Source organism: Nelumbo nucifera, chromosome 7 (genome assembly GCF_055504915.1).
Source record: "Nelumbo nucifera cultivar China Antique chromosome 7, China Antique-T2T, whole genome shotgun sequence".
NCBI classification, from domain to species: Eukaryota; Viridiplantae; Streptophyta; class Magnoliopsida; order Proteales; family Nelumbonaceae; genus Nelumbo; species Nelumbo nucifera.
The window spans coordinates 24,138,960-24,160,320 of NC_142655.1; the positions used below are offsets into that span (position 1 = coordinate 24,138,960).

General features: G+C 37.2%; 1 protein-coding gene and 1 pseudogene across 6 annotated transcripts; both read left to right on the forward strand.

The window, feature by feature from the left end:
• Positions 1–7,251: 7,251 nt before the first annotated feature.
• UBA2A (UBP1-associated protein 2A) lies at positions 7,252–16,808 on the forward strand. 6 transcript variants are annotated; one of them, XM_010253382.3, is made up of 2 exons: positions 7,252–8,927; positions 11,198–11,581. In XM_010253382.3, the coding sequence occupies exon 1, from the start codon at positions 7,390–7,392 to the stop codon at positions 8,914–8,916; it is 1,527 nt and encodes a 508-aa protein (XP_010251684.1). In that variant the 5' UTR covers positions 7,252–7,389; the 3' UTR covers positions 8,917–8,927; positions 11,198–11,581. The 6 variants fall into 6 exon arrangements, with proteins under 6 accessions (XP_010251684.1, XP_088747954.1, XP_088747955.1 ...); XM_088891828.1 differs by lacking the exon at positions 11,198–11,581 and adding an exon at positions 16,451–16,808 and having other exon boundaries at positions 7,259–8,927; XM_088891829.1 differs by lacking the exon at positions 11,198–11,581 and adding an exon at positions 16,451–16,808 and having other exon boundaries at positions 7,259–8,916.
• LOC148790275 (U6 spliceosomal RNA) lies at positions 10,400–10,509 on the forward strand (annotated as a pseudogene).
• Positions 16,809–21,361: the final 4,553 nt, after the last annotated feature.

Below are 21,361 nucleotides of genomic sequence, written 5' to 3' on the forward strand. Positions count from 1 at the left end.
CAGGGTTCATGACCTAACAAGGGATTATCACCATCATCCATATCAACCTCAAATCATTATGATTATTCCATTACTTCAACTTCAATTGTTTCATCGGTCTAAGGTCAATTCCAAGGTTAGATCTGACCTTGGCAATTCTAAGGTCTGTTTTAAAGGGCAAGTCTCTCTCTCTTTTTTTTTTTTGGCTAAATGGGGAGAGTAAAGAAATAACAGGTTTCACGAATAGACCTTGGAATTGACCCCAGAACCGCCAAGGCCAAAACCGACCTTCACATGGTAAGTTCTTATTCCAAAACCTAAAACTGACCCTTACAGAATAGGTTCTAAGTTCTGCTATGGAACTGAATCAAACCAATCCATACTCACCCCTATCTAGAATGTACGAGATAGTATTTTCATATAATATTTAAATTGTTATCAATTATATCATTTAAATAAATAAAATATTTTTTCCTATTAACTTTATATAGTAGTTTTACCAGTTGGAGGATCTGGAAATTTTGAATTTAGACGAGAGATAGTTTTTACAAAGACTCTTGAATCACATGCAAACCCTTCCCATCCTACATATACAAATGTGAACTCCATATCAAATGAACATGCTACAATCACATTTGTTGTACACTTGGTCTTCCTTCCCTTATATTGAATATATTCTTGCTAAGGTTGGTGCACTAATATGTATGCCATGTATATCACCTATGCAGTCCTAAAAAATAAGAAATTATATGTTGATATTGACCATTTATAAAAATGAGAATGGAGCAAGTACAATGGTCGAAGACCTTGATTTCCTTTTCCAATATTACCCATGCCTAAGTAACAAGCTTTTGTTTGGTATATATTGACAAATGAGCCTAATTTCGCTTTTACAATATTATCCTCTATAAAAGCCATAGAAAAAGCAAATGGTATAAGATTATTTCAACATCAACATTTATCGAAAATGAAACTCCATGTGTTTCACTTCTTGGGTTTTGTTGATAATTAGAATTTTTGCGGTAATAAATATTGAACGAGAAAACATGCTAGAGTCCTTCTCAGCAATGTTGTGTTTTTCCCCATCTAAGAGGTTGTTTCTAATCTATGTTATTCTCCTCTAATAATCATTTAGTTTTTAACTAGAAATGCCATAGGTTTTAACTACATTACTTATTTTATGAAAAAATTTGTTATTATTATTCTATTAATTTTAATTATGGTTTCGGCTTAACAACATATGTAATGAAATCGGGTTTAGAATTATATGTTTTATAAGCCGATTTTGTGTTTTATGTTTTCTCTTGTTTTTTTTTTTTTTTGTGATTCAATTAATTTTAATCAATTAGTGTTTTGGTTTAACAATGGATTTTTATTGAATTAGGTATCAATTTTAGGGCTGCAAGTCGGGCCGGGTTAAGTCGGATTGAGGTCAACCCTAGCTTAACCCTAAGTTCTAAACATCGAACCCTAACCCAACCTTCAACACGATCTACCCAACCCTAACTAAATTCCATCAACCCTAAACCAACCCAACTCGAAGTTGACTTCGGGTTGGGCCCAACCCAATCTTCTTCCCATTCCTTAAAATATCATAAAACTATTTAATTTCAAACCTTAACTCATTGTTCACTATATATATTAATCCTATGTTTGATTAGCATTTGTTTGTTAATGTTTTTATTGGTTCTTTTAGTACAAAATCGGAAAAATAAGTGTTTGAAATGACTATAGTTTACTATGAGTTATGATTTATGATAGATCTTTTATAAGTGCCAAACATTAGAGAGGAGATGAAGAATAAAACTTTCAAAAAAACATAAAATATGTTATTAAGGTTTTAGTCTTTTCATTTAGGATTAAGTGAAGTGATTATCTTAAAAGAAAGACATGATAATATGTAGTGAAACCTATACAACTATCGTACATCTAAAAAAAATCAATGTATGATATATTATATATAACATATATTTTATATGACATATACTATAGAGTTGGGTTCGGGTTGGGTCAGGTTGCCCAAGGGGTTAATCCTAACCCAACCCGAAATAAAGTTGGGTTCATGAATTTCAACTCTAACCCTAACCCAAACATAAACCCGACCCAACCCAACTTGACTTTTTTGGGTTGGGTTCGGGCCAACCCGGCCCAAGTTGCAGCCTTAATCAGTTTTTTCGTTCATTAGTTCAAATAGCTTTAAAATGACTATCAACTCTACTGGTTTAACTAATATTGGTTATTCAACAATTTCAAGTCTTTTTTTTTTAGCTTAGGCATGCCAATAGTTTAGTTCCTTCTACCATACTACATTGTAAATGATATGTAAGGGTTATTTTTGTTTTATTATGTATCCAAAATATGGACCTTAGGGCCTGTTCGTTTCCTCTTAACTCCTATCTCTTAAGATGAATCTTTTAACTTTAAGAGAAAAATGATTGTTCGTTTTCTCTTATCTCTTATTTCTTATCTTTTAAATTGTAATCATACAACTTTTTGTTTTTCAATGATATTCCAAAAAGACAAACAAAAACTCTCATATATGGAGTCAAAATGGATATTTGATAATTTTCAGAATTCAGAATTGAGAACAACATTCTTTATATTCAGAGTTCAGAGGAAAAAAAAAGTTTACCAATACCAATATACCTCTTAATATAATTATTGCACTTTCCGATGTCAGATTTCATAGCAAACAAATAGGCCATTAGATGCATATATATTTGTCTTAAGGATGTATGTGTGACAATATTGTATTGTTTAATAAATTCTTTTCCCCCCTTTTGTTGTGTTTTTGTTACTGTCAAGGTTCAAAATATTGATATGCCCGATACGTCGGTAGGGGCATATCGGGTGTCGATGTTTTTTTTACTTTTTTTTCAAAACTATTTTAGAGGAGCCGGTATAGGACCCCTCCATCCCCTGAACCGGTCAGACCCTCGATACACCCACTGTAGGGGCGTATCGGAAGGGTCCCAAAACGATACGTATCGACCAATACGTAACAATACTTTGAACCTTGGTTACTGTTTTAGTGGTTATAAATTTTGTTTTTGGTTATGTGGAGAGAAGCAGTGGAAGTGTTTAATCAGGAGTTTCCCAAGTTAATCTAAATATTGTTCCAACTACATGTAGTGAATGTCCCATTTGCAAGCTCAATGTTGGGAATGAGGTAAATAATTCTAATTTTCCACTGTTTTTATTTATAAAAATGACCAAGCATCTATGCTAGGAAGATTTGATCATTTTTTTTTTGTGTTTTTTATATTTGAGAATGCCATGATGCCATAACCATTTGAGCAAATCCATTTCATTTCTATGTTGCTAATTTATTGTGTACTTTGCCCATCGCAAGCTTGCCAGAGCTCATAGCTATCACGAACCTAAAATGGGCTTATAGCCATCACAAATCAACGAAGAACGAAAAATATAACGACTAGCCAATATCACTTATAGCCTTGGGTTAGGGAACAGTCTCCCCAATGGGACAACGGATACAATTTAACTATGACTCTGTCTCTTTCGGTTTCTCTTTCTTCCTCCTGTTATTTTATCCTACCATCCTCTACAATCCCCCTGACATTCTCTCTTTCCTGCGGACCTTGGAGACTTGACCAACCTCCATCGCTTTACCACCACACCAACAATAGAATCTCTTGTTCGTCTCCGATATCTAGAGCAGACGATGGCATCAAGATTTGATGGGAGTCGGGAGTTAAAACCAGTGTGGATGATGGTTTGGATACCAATCACCGTTTTTGAGATTTGTCTCCGTCAGCGACACAAGGCTACATAGATTTTCTTAGGCGAACCGCCCGTAGTAATAGGGAACTGAGACCCCTCATCTCTTAACCCAGCAACGACGGGGGCAATCTCTTCCACCTCCGACCCCTCATCCCTCGTTGTTGTCTCAATGTTCATCGTCTTCTACAAATAGAAACCAACGGCGGCAAGAGAGAGCAATGACCACCCACAAACATCACATTTCCCTCCCCTATTTGCCTCGTTAGTTCGGATTGACATACCACCACCGTTGCTAAAACTTCAGCAACGACACTCATTCTCCTACAATTTCTCTCATGTCTTTCTTCCTTATCCCCCATCACAATCTCCCTGCTCAAAGACGAATGTGTTCTCAATTGATTGGGGTAGAATCCCCATATTTTTATTACTCGTCTTCCATCTCTCGGCACCGAACAACGGCGTTTTAAGCGAGTTCTCTCCCATTGTTGGCTTCAACAAAATTTCTCAGTTCCATGACTCTTGTCTACCATCACCATGGAATCTATACCACAACAAGGAGGATTAGGGTCTCCCACGAGATCAATGCTCCCACATCCCTGCTGCCGAAATGGCTCCTCTCACGCTTCATCGTGGTCATCTTGATAAGGAGTCATCGAAGGCTTGAACCTGAGCACAAAACTGCTCTGCTCGCCTTCCAATAGCTAGCAGAGTGGCTCTACTAAGAATTTTCTAGCAATGACCAGGCGATTGAGAACGTTCGAACTTCGAATGAGGTCTCATGGCATTATTGGCAGCGATGTTCTTAAATTGACCGACGACAACAATGAAGGGATACCAATGAAAGGTGTATGCGATTTGGCTGGAAGGAGATCCTACGATTCGCCGTTAAGACATCTACTGCTAGGGAGATGATCGGAGATGCATGTTTAGCAGGTTTTCTAGGTATTTTTTGTTGCATTCATGTATGGAAAAAGCTTGGGGAAGCATCACCATGGGCTGGATAGTTGTGACTCTTTCCTGAGAGAGAGAGATAGAGTGCTTGCCTATGGTCTAGAGTTCGGTGGAAGTCAATACGTATCTCTACGAAATTGAATTGCACAAGGCAAACGGTAAGAAAAAAAAAAAGGGAAATTTCATATTTATGAGGACTAGAAAGAGTGCATCATGCAAAAAGCATGGTTCCTTCTTGGGTCTTTGTGATAGACAACTACCATGGATATGGAACGGTGCACCTAGCGAATATGGAAATGATCAATTCGGTCATGTGTCAAGATGATCCAATATTCCATTCAATCTCAAGAATCTAAGGAGTTTAAGAACCCAACCAAGTATCCTTTGGTATTGATCAGTTTGGTCGTGTGTCTGTACATTATTCTACGAATTATGAAATCAAATGGTGGCTTCTTCCTTTTGCGATTTCTGTAAGTAGACATTCAATTTGGCTTTCCTATAACTGCTTTATTTGACTAATTGCTTATCTTTGTGATCTTGGTAAGGTTTCCTGTCATACTGATGCATGAGACAATTAGGTTTAAGCCCTGGTACGATTTTCCTTTGTTCCCCTGTTTTAGTGGGTCCAGTAGGCACACACACCTTTGGCATATCTCTGAAGATAATTGTTTGAATGATCAAATCTGATTTACGTTTTGGTTTGAGCCTGCAATCAAATTATAGAAAACCCCATACATCGGTTTATCCTCTTTGAATCATATGGGTTCAAACCTTGACGACGCTTAGCTTTCATATCTTCCTTATTGATAAACAACATTATCACTATAAGTAATATCCCTTGAAACATATTTAACTCTGAATGAAACTCTAGAAAATATACATAACACCAAAGGTGGTTCTATGTCAAACACCAAAGATGCACAGAAAAATATAGAATAGTACAATTCTAATATAAAATAACAAAACGTAGTAAAAACTATAGTCCAAAACCAGTTAGAACCATCTTTGGTGTTATGTATATTTTCTAGAGTTTTGCCCCTTTTCTCCCTTTCTCGAACCACTTGAAGGTCATCCATCTGCTTTTCCTAAAAAAATTTCACGCTCTTACTTGCTTTTGCCCTGCTTGCATGGAATCATCATATTTGTAGGATGACCAAAAGACTTGTAGAAAGAAATCAAGCTACAAAAACAGACCATTTGGAGATAACCCATACAGGAATCACCATATTTGTAGGATGACCAAAAGACTTGTAGAAAGAAATCAAGCTACAAAAATAAACCATTTGGAGATAGCCCATACAATAGAACCCACCAGATCTTATGAAAATCCACCAACTTAAAACTCCTCAAACAGACCCCAAGACGAAATCCAATAGAGAGTATACAAAAGAAGGATTTTGAATTGATTCGGAGGTTGGATGTGGATGAAAATTAGATGCTTTGATTGCTTTTCTGAGCATGCAGTCGAATTAGGTGGCATGTAATGTTTGTATAAGAACCACAAGGACGTAGGCTGAAATTTTCTTCTTCTCTTATGAATTATCAAGAATTTGTGCATGTAGAATGTGGAATTGAGAGGAATGGAAAGGGCATCAGCAGAATTTTACTAAGGAATTCCAAGGAATATGGGTTTTTGTAGGTGCCCGCTTGAAAGCAAACCCCCAGCCAATCGACCCAAACAGGACAGTAGATTCACAACTGTTTTTTTTTTCCTCCAGCTCTATAAGCTCCTTGTTTCTGCAAAATCCGACTCAACAACTTCCCTTAACAGACTACCATCATTTCCTTATTCCTACACGAACGAGAATCAGTTCCTCGACACTAAACAACCTCAGACCATGGCACCCAGCTTCCACTTAAGTGAAGTCAATCTAGAGAGTCCGGCTCGGCGATAGCTCTTTCTTTTTTCGGGAAGCCTTGCCTAAAGATTGTGCTATACACTGGACGGAGGGGGACCACATGCGGTGTCAACTCGGGAAGATTATTGGGAAGGGTTTCGTTGCCTCTGGACCTGGCGGGAACAGAGTCAGAGGCTTATATTTTCCACAATGGTTGGATTTCAGTTGGTAAGAATGCCAAGGGTTCTTTGGCGAGTTGCATTTGAATGTGAGAGCGGATCCTTAATCATAGATTCATGTTTCAGTTTGATGGAGAGTTGGAGTGCAATCCTTAGATTTTCCAAATCTGAGGCAACATTCGACAGCCGCCGATGCCATCTCTCTCTCTCTCTCTCTCTCTCTCTTTCTATTGTGTGCTCCTCCCTCTTCTTTGAAACGTCGGATTTGAAAAACCGACATAACAACGATCGCCGTTAATCTTAAAACTAGCATAACACTAAAAGGGTGATTTTGACATGTTGAAGATTTCTAACTGTCACATGTCATTACGTGACCAAGATAACGGGCGGAATACTAACGGTAGGGATCAATTTGACAAATTTCGAAAGTTTGAGTATTACAATGACACGTTTTTGAAGTTTGAGTATTAATTTGACACTACTCCTAAACATCGAGTACTGAACTAGAATTTTCCCTAAAATATATTGCCGGTTGGCACATAATGGAAAAACTGCAAAAGTTGCAGGGGTAATTTAAAATAACATGCATATAACTCCACCGACCGGGACGGTTCCAAACCCTAGCCAGAAAATCCCTCTCTTTGCATCTAATCCTCTCCATAGCATCATTACCTTCTGTCTGTTCTCCTAGCCTTCCCGCTATGGCGAAGAAGCGAAAGCTGGAGCCCAAAATTGAAGCAGAACCAGCCAACACGGTGGAAGAGCAGGAACAACAGCAGCAAGAAGAACAGTTGGAAGAGCAGGCTCCCTTCGAAGTAGATGATGAAGAAGTAGAGCAAATAGACACCGAAGATCCCGAAGACGGAGAAGAAGATGAAGAGGAGGAAACGGAAAACAACGACAATGCCCCCGAAACATCCAACGCCAACGCATCTCCAATTGCAAGTGCTGCAGGGGAGGCGGCTCCGGCACCGTCGTCGGCACACGCCGATGGAGATGGTACCGACGAAGGTGATGATGATACCGAAGAGCCAGTCCAGAAGCTCCTAGAACCTTTCACGAAAGATCAGCTCATCGATCTCCTTAGGGAGGCTGCCGATCAGCATTCCGACATCATGGACCGCATTCGCAAGGTCGCCGATGTGGACCCTGTTCATCGCAAGATTTTTGTCCATGGCTTGGGCTGGGACACCAATGCTGAAATTCTTATTAATGTTTTCAAGAAATATGGAGAGATCGAGGACTGCAACGCTGTAATTGACAAGATCACTGGAAAATCCAAGGGTTACGGTTTCATCCTCTTCAAGCACCGCAGTGGAGCCCGCAAGGCACTCAAGCAGCCGCAGAAGCGGATTGGCAATCGGATGACTGCCTGCCAACTGGCTTCGGCTGGGCCGGTTCCACCAGCGACACAGGCGGCACCGCCTGCACCGCCGGTATCGGAGTATACACAGCGGAAGATTTATGTAAGCAACGTATCTGCCGATATTGACCCTCAGAGGTTGCTCAATTTCTTTTCTAAGTATGGGGAGATTGAGGAGGGTCCGTTAGGGTTAGACAAGCAGACTGGGAAGCCAAAGGGATTCGCACTTTTCGTTTACAAGTCAATTGATAGCGCAAAGAAGGCACTGGAGGAACCTCACAAAAATTATGAGGGGCATATCTTGCATTGTCAGAAGGCAATAGACGGTCCGAAGCCGAATAAGCCATATTACCATCACCATAATCCACACCATTCATCTAGTACGATGCATGGTTCACATTTCCAAAGGAATGAAAACCCTAATTTTATGGGTTCTATGGGGAACCATGCTGCCGCAGCTGGGCCCGGGCACATGATGGCACCGTCCGCAGCTGGGGTATCATTCAACCAGGGAGCTCCACAGACATTAAACCCTGCTCTCGGTCAGGCGATAGCATTGCTTGCAACACAGGGTGCTGGATTAGGACTTACTAACCTGCTTGGCACTCTTGGGTCGACTGGCATGGGGGCCCAAGTCAACCAGACTGTGCCACCAATGGTGAACAACGCAGGCCACGGTATGCAGGGTGGGTATGGGAGCCAAGCTGTGGGGAGTAACATCAGTCCAGGCGTGATGGCTGGTTATGGTAACCAGCCTGGCATGCAGGGCGGATACCCGAACCCGCAAATGGGACAGCCGAATGCTGGGAGGTCGCAGCAGGGTGTTGGTCATATGGGTGGAGTTGCACCATACATGGGTCATTAGGTAAGGCACAGGTATGCCAGATAAAATATATGCCTTTTATGACATTTCCTTACTTGAAATTATTGTAGTGTTCCTTAGAATGAATGATGTGAAATGTAGTTTAGACTTTGCAACATCGTAGTTGGCCCTTCTGTGTTGGGCCTTCCGAAGACTTTATAGGAAAAAACAGTTCTTTAGCAAAAGTTTATGCTTGCTCCACTTACTTTCTGTTGTTGTATAATTTATGGATTTATTTTCATTTCTAATTCCTTGGGAATGACTGGAAGAATGGGTATATAGTGTTTATGAGTATAGTACTGGTTTTATAATGGAATTGCATGCTAGTAGGATTACTTTCACATGTTATTGGTGAGGTTTGGAAACCTGAATTTGATTTTTTGGTCATTTATAAGGACTGTCTGTAGATTATACATGTTTTTTTCCTGCTAACAAGATCATTCATGTTTACAAATGTGGGGAGGGTTTCCCTCTATAATCTTGTAAAATTGAATAAATATTGAAAATCCTATTCTTCTTTCGCAGTTAAAACTTTAGGTCTTATATAGAAAAAAATACACTTCTGTTTGTAAAACATTATAATATTGTCTTTATGCCTTATTTCTAACAAGACAAAGTATCAGAAGAAAGAATTTGACTGAATTGCTATAATAGTTCTTGTTGGTGAATTTTGGCATTATGAATTTGAGACAGAGCCTATGGGTTTTAGTTTCTGCACTTATGCTATTTGTTATAAGCTAATGCACTTGCTAACAATGTAGTGCGTGCATGCACATTAGATCTTTTTCTTTAGGCCTTGTTTCTAGCTGGACAAAAGAATCAGAAGAAGACTGAGTTGCTATAATTGGAATTATTGACGGATTTTTACATTGAGAATTTGTGATGGAGCACATGGGTTCTAGATTTGGCACTTGTTATAAAACAATGCATTTGCTAGCAGTGTAGCCACCTCACATGCACAATTTGTTATATCGGTTTGTATCTCATGGCTATATGTTGTATCTTTGGGTCTCAAATGTGATCTAGATTTGGAACTTGTTATAAAACAATGAACTTGCTAGCAGTGTTGTATCACTCTGTATCTCATTGATGTACATTATACCTGTGATTCTTCCATGGGGTTTTATATTTGGCACTTGTGCTGTTTGTTATAAATTAACGACTTTGTAGTTTCTAGCAGTATAGTGCATACACACAACACTGTTATAAATTAACGACTTTGTTATATTTGGCACTTGTGCTGTATGTAGTATCTATGATTCTATGAGTCTCCCATTGGCTACAAAGGGGCCCTCTATGATGCTGATAGTGGATACTTGTATAATCAACAATGCCCTCTTCTACCCCATTAGCCACATGTTTAAAATATCAATAGTGTATTTACTATCAAACCAAACGGCCCAAACCATTCTTCTAGTGAACCTTTATTGTTCATTAACACTACTTTTCTTTGCCATGTTGGGGAATGGAGTTGAGTGGCAATCTGGGATTTAATTGCAGAAAGTCTGGGTAGTAGGTCATGAACGATACAGAGAAGATTAGCATGGCCCCTGTGCAAGGATGGCACACAAATCGAGAAAGATGTGTATCATGGATGAAATATTCTTGATTTATTTATGCAGTTATCCATTGCTTATATAGATAGGTTCCTAATTAGGTGTCATGTAGCTGCTTTTCTTGTTCAATTGTCCTCTTATGTATTTCACCTAAAGCTATAGGAACATTTACCATGCCTGGCTGACCAAGTAAAATCAGTTTTATTTGATCTTTAAGTGTTATGAACTGATTCCTTTTGACCATACCACTGTGACTTTGCTATTCATCTTGGTTTAAGATGAAACTCTGTTATTGTGTTTTAAGTTGACTTCATGGTTTTGCATAATTGCAAGTCTTTTTCATTTTTTCTTGAATGTGAAGAAAGCCTTTTCTGTTTTACGTAAGAGTTTGGCAATTTGTTTTGAACTGATTTATACTTTGAAATCACATTTGATTTTGTTTCACCCATACGTTAATATTTGTAGTACTCCATTTTGAGAGTTTTTGTTGATACTTTTACTGCATTCATTTATTTTCTAACAAATTGAGCTTGTTATTACATATTAATTTGATAAAATATGGGGGGGTACTTCTATTTTTCAAAGTTCTCAATTTAAAGTATCAAAAGTACCTAGTTGTGCATTTTGATGAATTTATATATTTTTTTCAAACTAGCATGAAGGTTTCTGACTCGGAAATTTTATTTTTTTGGAAACTGGTTTTTATGTTTTACTTATTCATTGTGCAGATTCCTTATTGCGTCAACCTTTTAGTCAGGACTGGTGATTCTTCTGAAGTTCCAGGAGCTCATGCAAATGCCACCTTTATATTTATGATGAAGTGTTGCTTTAAAGACCAAAAACATAGGATTGTCAAGTGGAGTTTCAGTCTTATTTTCCATCACTTTTTTTTTTTTTTTTATTGTTATGCTTCTTCAAAACTCTGTACTATTTTAAGTTCTCATGTTGCTTTGTTGAAAGCTTTGACTACTAGATTGAGTCACGAGTCTAGAACTTTCTGTACTTTTAGAGTCTGATAGGCATAATTGACATTTTTTTGTCTATTTTGGGATGGTCACCTCATGACATTATATGCTTTCTAGTGATAAAATATGTTTTTAGGTTCTCTAGCAGTTGCTGAATGTTGTTCTTGTGGAGTTATTTTTTTAACATACCATCACACTGAAGATAACCTGAATTGATATTGGTTGTAAGGTGCAGTGTGGTTAATTTTGTCTTTTAGAACTGAATTCTGTTACACCGAGTCCATTACTCATCTCTGACATGCTCAATTGGGAACAAGCTGAAATCTCAAGTGGTTACTGAAATCTGATGATTTAAATTTTGATATGTTATATGTTCTGACCTTATTTGTTTTTGCAGGTTGTTTCATGAAGCAGTGCAAGCAGCTTCCTTAACTACCATAACTGCACTCTTTTGTTTTCTTTTTCCCCTCTAGGATGTACAATGAAAGCATAACTTTTGATTGATACAACAAGATGGGATTTTCTTCAAGAAAAAAAAAATTAGTTCAGTGTTGTTGATCTTTCCTTTAGATTTTGACTAGAAAAAACTAGATCAATGTGGATCTATATAGATTGTTTTTAACCGCTCAGTCATCTGGAACAGTTGCTGGTTTGTCAAAAAGTCTAAAATGCTCCTATTTTATTATTTGATGACTTTTCCCAGAAACAGCCTATTTGGTTAGTACATATTTGTTCTATTTCGGGAATTTAAATTTTAAACCTGGGTAAATGATTTGCAGTGAAATTTCCATGGCTTAGAATGTTTTTCTCTGAAATTGTTGTTTGATAAAAAATAAGAAAAAGAAAAAAATTCCAGATTTGATCTTCCATTTGTTCTTTTGCTTGAGATGGAGCAAATCTCACTTTGAACTGGATTTTTATATTTTGGAGTCAGTTCAGCCACATAAGGAATCCCTGCTAGCGCCAGATTCATGTTGGTCATTAAATTTAATTGGTGTTTTGTTGGTTGGCTAATACATGAAGTTGACAAAGGTATTATTCCCATCCTTTTCTCTTAACTTTTTTTGCTAATGATGGTCCTTAAATATGCTTCCATAACCGTCTTTGTGAGTTACCATGTGTTGTTAATGATGTCCGTTTTTGCCTAACATTCTCTGGAATATTGTTTTTATCAGTTGTTGACGTCCTTGGTCCTTGGCCAATTTTCTTTTCAAGTCTACTCTTAATTTACCCGTTTGTGAGGGTTGTGCTACAAAGTGAAGAAATCTTCCAAGTTATTGCTAGGATTTGCTTGCAGCACTATCTTCATCAAATGGTTAAGTAGGCAACTTCTGGTATGGAAGGTAATAAAGTGAACCAGTAATTCGTTTGGATGCTTTAATTGATACTGCTTTGAAGCTGTTGTCCTTGGATAGATAAACGGGACTTTGAGACGAGAGAAGTGGGACTTGGAAAAGTGCCATTTCAAGTACATATATCTTTCAAATTCTTTAGTCAGCTAGAATAAAGTTCTTTGGCAGCTAGGATGTGTTATGCAAGGTAATGTTTTGGTTGACTTATCAGTCCCACCTGAGCAAAATAAGTGCCATATACATATTATAGTACATTCAAATGGTTTTGGAGAAACTACTATTAAAGAAATAGTAGGCCTAAGGTGTGAAATTGAATGGTTAATTGTGATAGTGATGGGAATCTAATCTCTTTGATCATATGGGCCCATCCTGATCTATAATTTGTTTGGCCTGTAAGAGAATTACTTTGAAGGGACAATGGCCTGAGATATCAAAAGAAAAGTCAGTTTTGGTGGAGAGAGATATTGATATTCCTTCAATCTTTTGCCTGGTCATTGATAAAAAATGAGTTTTCAAAGTTATTGAAACCAACATATTTTCACCCCAAAATTGTGATGGTGAAGACAATTAGAAAAGTCAGTTTTGGTGGAGAGAGATATTGATATTCCTTCAATCTTTTGCCTGGTCATTGATAAAAAATGAGTTTTCAAAGTTATTGAAACCAACATATTTTCACCCCAAAATTGTGATGGTGAAGACAATTAGTTGCTTTTCCATTAATTTGGCTTCTAAATTTAGGCATGTATTGCATTTTCTTCTTGGAAACGGTTCACAGACAAGCTTGACCTTAATAGAGATTTGGACAATGTAGATTTGCTAGGATTTATCAATTTGAACAGTTAAATAACCCTGACGGGAAAAGAGAACTTTTTTATGCTGAAGGTATATGATGAGAATTGCTAGTCATTGGGATTTCAATTTGGTTATGTACCAAATGAATAATTTTCTAGTATGGTTATGTTTTCTGAGTCGAAGTTCTTTTGCTCTCATTGGACTCTTAACTAGTAAGCTGGCCATGATATAGCTTCAGTGATTTAGTGGCTAGGACTTAAGAGTCAGCCTTTTCAAATTTTCTCGAGGAATATATATGCTGAACTTCTTTCGAAATAATAATCTTAGATTGCTTCCCTTTTAATTATGATGTTATGAATTGATCTACACTAGGAAAAAGAAATTGAAACTGCATTGATGGAGCAATTTACTGTTGAAAATTAAGCTGATGAAATTTGTCTGTTGAGAGGACTGCGGAGGCTGTGCTGCTTGGAAATTTGGTTTGATGATGCCATGTTGGTTTTGTCGGGGTGTATGCTTTTTGTTAAACAGCTCGGTGGAGTGAGGGTTGGCTGTTTGTTCCTTTTTAAGAGAGTTTGGCGGGATGTATGTTTTGGTAGCTCTGCTTGTTAATTTGTTCATGAATCTAAATTGATATTTTGTTGTCTTGGTCTATCCATTGGACCCTCTGTTAGGGTATGTTGCTAGGGTAAGAATGTTAATAGAACATTTAATTTTGATTACTTGGATTGGGGTGATAATTGTTCTGTGGTAATAGTCAGCCTTCACCATTTAGTATATGTTCGTTTTTTTTTTTTGTCGTAAATATTTAACCATTTGATTTGAGCTATGAATACCGTCCAAACATTTGATTTGAGCTTTGAATACCGTCTAAACATTTGATTCAACTGTGCCTTTTTTATAAGATTTTGAACTGATTGTGGGTCCGGACAAACGGAATCTAGGGTCCTTGGACTTGTTTTGGGCCTTATAGACGTAGGCCCTCTGCACTCGGTCCCAATCTTTTGTCGGTGAGATATTTTCCCCAGATTCATCCCTCTTAACCAAGAGAGACCGAACTTTATGCTGTTTTTGTTACTAATTGAGTTTATTTGAAGGACTGTTTTGAAAATGTAATTCCTTCTGTCGATTTTCTATTAATCCATGTGATATGTTGTAATGATGATAATATTCTCCCCCCATTCTCTCCCCTAAATGTCTGTATTTGGAGACTTCTCCGTATGTATGAATTGAAGAACCTGCCTATTGGTGGGTCTTAAATGGTTTAATGTAGGATATCTGTAGGAAATCTTTGTATTTTCTATGCGTGGGTCGTGGGAGGCAGTACATTGGTCTGTAACTTCAATCAGTGGATGGGATGTGCTTATTCGAATTTATTATAAATTCTAGTTTAATTGCTGCATTTGGCATTCCTTATTTTTTTAGGACTTTATCACCTATTTGCATTAAAAAACCCAGTGTGGGTATTTTAACAACCAAAAAGTCTTTGAAATAAGGAATGCCAAATGCTACCTTAAAACACCTATTCACTCTTTCTTTTTTATACAAAGGGAAAATCACGAATCACCTACTCGCTTTACTAACAATGTCTTTTCGATACCTCCTAGAGACTTGTCCGAACGCTTTGTCTTGAACGTATCTTCTGCGTCCGTGGCTTCACACGATCCCCAATGAAACATGGATGCATCAGCTTTCGAAATAAAAATTCAGTTATGGTGGTGATATTTTGAATTTATTGGTTATTGCTAATGCTGGTTTGGGATTTTTTTTGGAGTGTTACAGGGGAGTACTGCGACCATGGTTGTAGATGTGAACTGAAAATCAAACCCTTCTTTCTGACCCTATTTTTTTTTTTTATGTTAATTAATTGCTGAAGACCCCCTCATTACAGTAAAAAACATCATTTACAACCCTTGTATTGGTTTCTTGTCTTTCCCTTCCTTTTCCCAACTTTTCCTTCAAACCAAAGATTAAACTTTTAACGGGTTTCATGTCTTGTAGTTGTAGGAAGGATCTTTACCTATTGGACTCATACCGTATGGAGCGTTATGGTATGGGGGATGGGCGACCTTGTGTATAGGGTGTAAACGTATTCAATTCAAATCGAATAAATCATAATTCAATATCTGAATGATACGCCGGATGCGCAGGTTGGGGTGTATTGGGTGAATTGATACTTTTTTCTTATTTTTGTTGAAACTGGTTAGGGGGGCTGGTTTAAGTTTCCTCCACCCCCTGAACCGGTCAGACCCCGATACACCCACTATAGGGGTGTATCTGAGGGGTTCCAGAGTGATACTTATCGGCCAATATGGGCTGATATGTGTTGATACTTTGAACCTCTGAATATCTGAGTGATATGAAAATGTAATATCTGATGAAATTGAATTTGTTTTGTGTAAATATTATCAATATCTGAATTCGATTATTATGAATCCCAAATTTGAAATCTTATTTTTGAATGCCATTGAGAACCCAAGTTTTGTAGCCCCTCTATAAAAAACTAACTCTCCCTTCACGGTTTCGTTAATCTTATGACTGAGGAATTCTGAAGTCCACATGTTCGAATAGGCTATGTGACGGCAATATTGGAATGAACTTCTGATGCCACAATGTCATTTTTTCTTGATTTAAGATGACCGAAGCAGTGGGTTGGTACTTGGTAGCCTTGTATACTCAATCCCGTTGATTAAATATTACATTAAAAAAGGGTAAAAGACTTGCCTTTAAGACCTCCCTTCCGTGAGGTAAAGAATTGGTTTCATGCAAGTTCGTGTGCCGTTAAACTTTATTGATTTTTTTTTTTCGAAAACCCAATGTTACCCCTCTAAGGCTTACTAATGGTTTGTGTTTGTAATGCTATCTGAAACAGGGCAAAGAAGGGGAGAAAGAAGAACGAAGAAGGAAAGAAAAGAGTGGAGAGGAATGAAAGGAAGAGAGAAAGAGGTGGAGGACAGGGTCACTCTGGTCTTAATCGGGAGATTGAAGAAAGTAGGTCAACAATTGTGCGCCCTGCTATGGTAATAACAACTTTTGTTGGTCAAAACTACAAAAGAACAGGTTCTGATTAAGAGGGGTAGTGATTCAATCAATGTTCTGTATGCATGTCCATTTGTCAGTAGAAGTTTTATTTTATTTTTATCCTGATTTGAGTGTCATGGAGTGTATGGGTACTTTTTACATTTTGAATGAGCATCCTTTTTTGGATAATAGTATGGAGCTTAAGTTTTCGCCACTGTTCTACAATGATGAGCTTGCTGTTGCTACAATGACTGAAGTTAAGATTTCAGGGTTTTAGAAATTGAACCTTTCAATGAAATGATTGATAGTTTAGAACAAGCCAAAACCTTAGGAAAACAATTAAGACAGATTTAGTTTCAAAGATATTTTTATAACTGTTTCTTTGCCATTGTTGTTATAGCACAAGTAGCCAAGGTTGTCTTTTGCATGGTTTCATAGGGGAAATCTAAAATTTTCATTCTCTAACAACCTCCCATCTACCGAAGGTTGTGATTTCACATCAAATTACCCCAAAATGTTCATAAGATCAACTTTGTGAATGTGTGAGCAATAATTTGAAAGAATTTATGTAAATTCAAACCCAATCAACCCACCCAAACTTGACTAACTCGACCTGGCCCAAGCCAAACTTGAACCCAACCTAAATTGTATTGGGTTAAGCTCAGGTTGGGCCTGAATTGATAAATTTGGGCTTAACATCAAGTTGGGTCAGACCTGAGCCTGAAATTTGTACTCAATCTGATCCAACCTGCCCGAATTGCACCCTAGCTCCCTAGCCACCAACTTGCAGTCACAGTTCTGAGACAGGACTAGGGGTGTCCCAAACCATACATACTTGGTGTGCTCGTAGTGAAACAATATGCACTCAATCTTCTCAACTTCTTTACTGCACATACAGAGCATAAACCATCTATCTCGAAAGACTCCGGCTGATGCTTCCTTATAGGAATCGCCCTCGCTATACCTCCCAAAAAATCATTAGACCCTTGATGGAAGCCCCTTCTGGCCCCAAATAGTCTTCCAAACTACCATGTAGCTGCAGGTTCATAGAGTTTTATTATACGAGGACTATTAGGAATGACAACAGGTGGGTTTGGAGCAAGGATCATATTCCTCCTTTCTGACTTTGGTCCATTATGAGATAAAAGTTGTCCTTCATCCCTGATTCCCAATGAAGACGGGTTATATATATATATTCGGGGTTGAGGCAGGGTGGAGACTTCATTCCGCATCCCCTACCCCGACTGGCCGACCCCAGTTGGGGATATATAGGTGCTTTTTGACTTTTTAGAGGCACTGAATAGAGAAGGTTGTTTGTATTGGACCAAACCTTCAGTATATGAAATTCTTTAATTTTACTATTTTACCCCTAAAACAGATTATTTGATAAAATTGAGTTCAATTTGTATTATTTCATAAAAAATAATTTATTAAAGTCAAAATAATATTAAAAAATATGAATAAATTATAAAAAATAAAAAAATATTTATTAAAATAAGAATAAAATTGAATTGATTTATGCTAAATACTAAGACTTCCCCTTTATTTTCAAAATTGACTAACACCTCCCCTATTGGTTGACGTCATGGGAGAAAGACCTCCCTTCAATGAGGTAAAGAATTGGTTTCATGTGAGTTCATGTGTTGTTAAACTTCATTAATTTTTTTCAAAAACCCAATATTACCCCTCTAAAGCTGACTAATGGTTTGTGTTTGTAATGCTTGCTTAAATAAGGGAAAGAAGGGGAGAAAGAGGAATGAAGAAGGAAGAGAGAGAGAGTGGTGGAGGGGTGAGATTGAAGAAAATAGATCAATAATGTTGCGCCGTGCTATGGTAATAAGTTAATAACAACTTTTGTTGGTAAAAAATACAAATGCATTGAACGACAAATGACAAAAGAACAATAAGTTCTAATTAAGAGGGGTGGTGATTCAATCTATGCTTTGATGGGATCTATAGTAACCTAGTAGAAGTTTTGTTTTTATTTTATCCAGGTTTGAGTGTCATGGAGTGTATGGGTACTTTTACATTTTCAATGAGAATCCTTTTTTGGATAATAGTATGGAGCTTATGTTTTTGCCATTGTTCTACAATGATGAGCTTGTTGCTGCTAAAATGACCAACCAATGACTTTGAAGTTAAGGTTTCAGGGTTTTAGAAATTAAACCTTTCAAGAAAGCAATCAAGTTTCAAAGATATTTTTATAAGTTTAAATTTTTAAACTATCCTTATGGTTTAGCTAATTGATTAAGTATACCCCTAATGTTTGACTATTGTCTAATGCTATCCCTACTGTTTAGGAAAATTACCATTGTTGGTAAAATATTGACGGAAGGGCTGGAATGTCTATTTTGCCCTTAAGTCAAATTGGAAAATCCTCCGGTTGTTCTTCATTTTCCTCAATCTGTCTTTGCTGTCTAAACTCAGTTTGGAAGGAGTACAAATACAAATATGTAGAGTACTCCAACCAAACTGAGCCCTAGGGACAAATCTGAGTAGTTCCATGATCTGAGATGAGGTGGGCAGCTACGGAGGAGCTTTGAAGATACAGATCTGAGCGGATCCCCCCTCTTTTCTTATGTAGCTTCTAGCTTGATAGAAGCTCATCCTCCTCCAGCATCCAAGGCCCTATCTTCAGCCCCACCTTACTACAACACGACGTCTTACTTGTACTCGACACTGCCAGTGCCGAACTTGGGTTTCTCATCTCTCTCTCTCTCAACGCACAACGATGACCCAACTCCGCTGAAGCCTGTGATATACACGCTTGTGCCTCATACCCAACGCACAGTGGTGACCCAACTCCGTCGATGCTTGTGATATACACATCCGTGCCTCCAACCCCTTCATGTCTGTGCCTATGCCTCCACCTTCAACAACCTAAACGACCCCTCCTGATTCGTCTTCTCACCACCTTTGGGTGTTTCAGATAGGGCATCTAGTCTAGCAACACACCGTCCATCTGGTACAAGCTTGAGTCATCAGACGGTAGTGGAGGCTGCTCGATGTTGATCTTGAGCGAGTTAGAATTGGTAGCAGGTTTAGTTTCGAATAGAGAGAGAGAAAGAGAGAGAGAGATGGAGGGGGCTATTGCTGTCCATTGCTGAAAGGAAGAAGATGATGAAGGAGGAGAAGAAGAAGAAGGGAGAGGGAGAGGGAGAGGGAGGCACGGAGGATGAAGGGTAAAATTGGGTTTTAAAAAAATTATATGTCGCGTGTGATGGAATATTAACGGATGCTAACGGTAAGGGTAGAATTAGTCAATTGTTAGAAATAGTAGGGGTAGCGTTAGACAATAGTCAAACAATAAAGATATATTTGATCAATTAGTGAAACTATAAGGGTAGTTTAAGAAATTTACCCTTTTTATAATTGCTTCTTTGCCATTGCTGTTCTAACACAAGTAGCCTATATTTAGTTTTTTGCATAATTTCATAGGGGAAATCTAAAATTTTCATTTTCTAACAACCTTAAATCTCTCTTGAGGCTGTGATTTCATATCAAATTACCCCAAAATGTTCATGAGATCTCAACTTTGTTGATCAACAGTTGTGAGCAGCCCTCAAAGTGACTGTACAAAGGTTGAGTCAAGCTACAACAATTATTCTTATTTCAAAATGATAAATCTGATGGTACTCTTTGAAAATTTGAAAGATAATAAAGGATAAAAAGTGTCTATTTATAATTCTGTCAAAAATAACGCATTTCATTAATAAGGGAGGTTTAAGTCCTATTAGAAATTAGAGGGGAGGTGTAAGTATTTATGGTAAACCTCAAGGGAGATTTAAGTGTTTTAGGTACCCCTAAAAAAATTGAGGTGACAACAACAGAATTATGGGAGTCAATTAAATGAAATGGGGGTTTTTGGCTTTTTTTTCTTTTAAGATGGGGTTTTAGGCCTTTTCGCCCAGAGTTTATTATTGAATTATAAATTATAAATTATAAGTTTATATAAAAGTAAGGTTTAACATGTATGTATTGAAAAGACAAATATATCTAGATATGCTTTGGATACATAGGTATGCTACAAAAGTTGAAATACCGATTGCCAACTCAGTGGATTCCAACATTGGATGCTCCGGATTTATGGCTGTAATGGCTTGTTGGGACTGTGCGTTGGGACTAAATCCGAATTTGTTCATGTGTGTTTCGATCCTAATTTTTACACTTGGAATAAAAATACAGTTACAGATTTTGCACTGTACATGTCCCAAATTAGGGCTTAGTTTTGATTTTTTGGAATCGAACCAGTACTACCGGTTTTTGGAAAACTGATAACTGGAATCGAACCAAAGTCAGTCGGTAAACCGGTTGACCGGTTTGATTAACCGTCGGTTTGGTTCGTTAGGTTTTTGGTTTTTTAGTTTTTATAATATATATTATAAATATATAATAAAAAATTATGAATATATATAAAATATTATATTTTAAATAATAATTAATATATTATAAATATATATTTATATATAATGCATTTTTATTAATTTATAATATATATATATATATATATATAATATAGAAATATATGTATACCAGTCGGTTAAGTTAACCATTGGTTTTCTATATTAGTTAACCGAAACTGAACTAGTACCTTTAGTTTTTTAAAAACACCGAACTGAAACCAAATAAATCGATTCAGTTAACTGATTTTTCGGTTCGATTTCAATTAGTTTTTTTGATTGGTTCAATTTTTTGGTTTTTTTGCTCACCCTAATAAAATCCAATAAAAAATGACTACATGAAATATATACATAAATTATTT

What these genes read in the sequence shown, in the direction of transcription:
- UBA2A (XM_010253382.3), top strand. Translation starts at nt 7,390, where the DNA reads ATGGCGAAGAAGCGAAAGCTGGAGCCCAAAATTGAAGCAGAACCAGCC.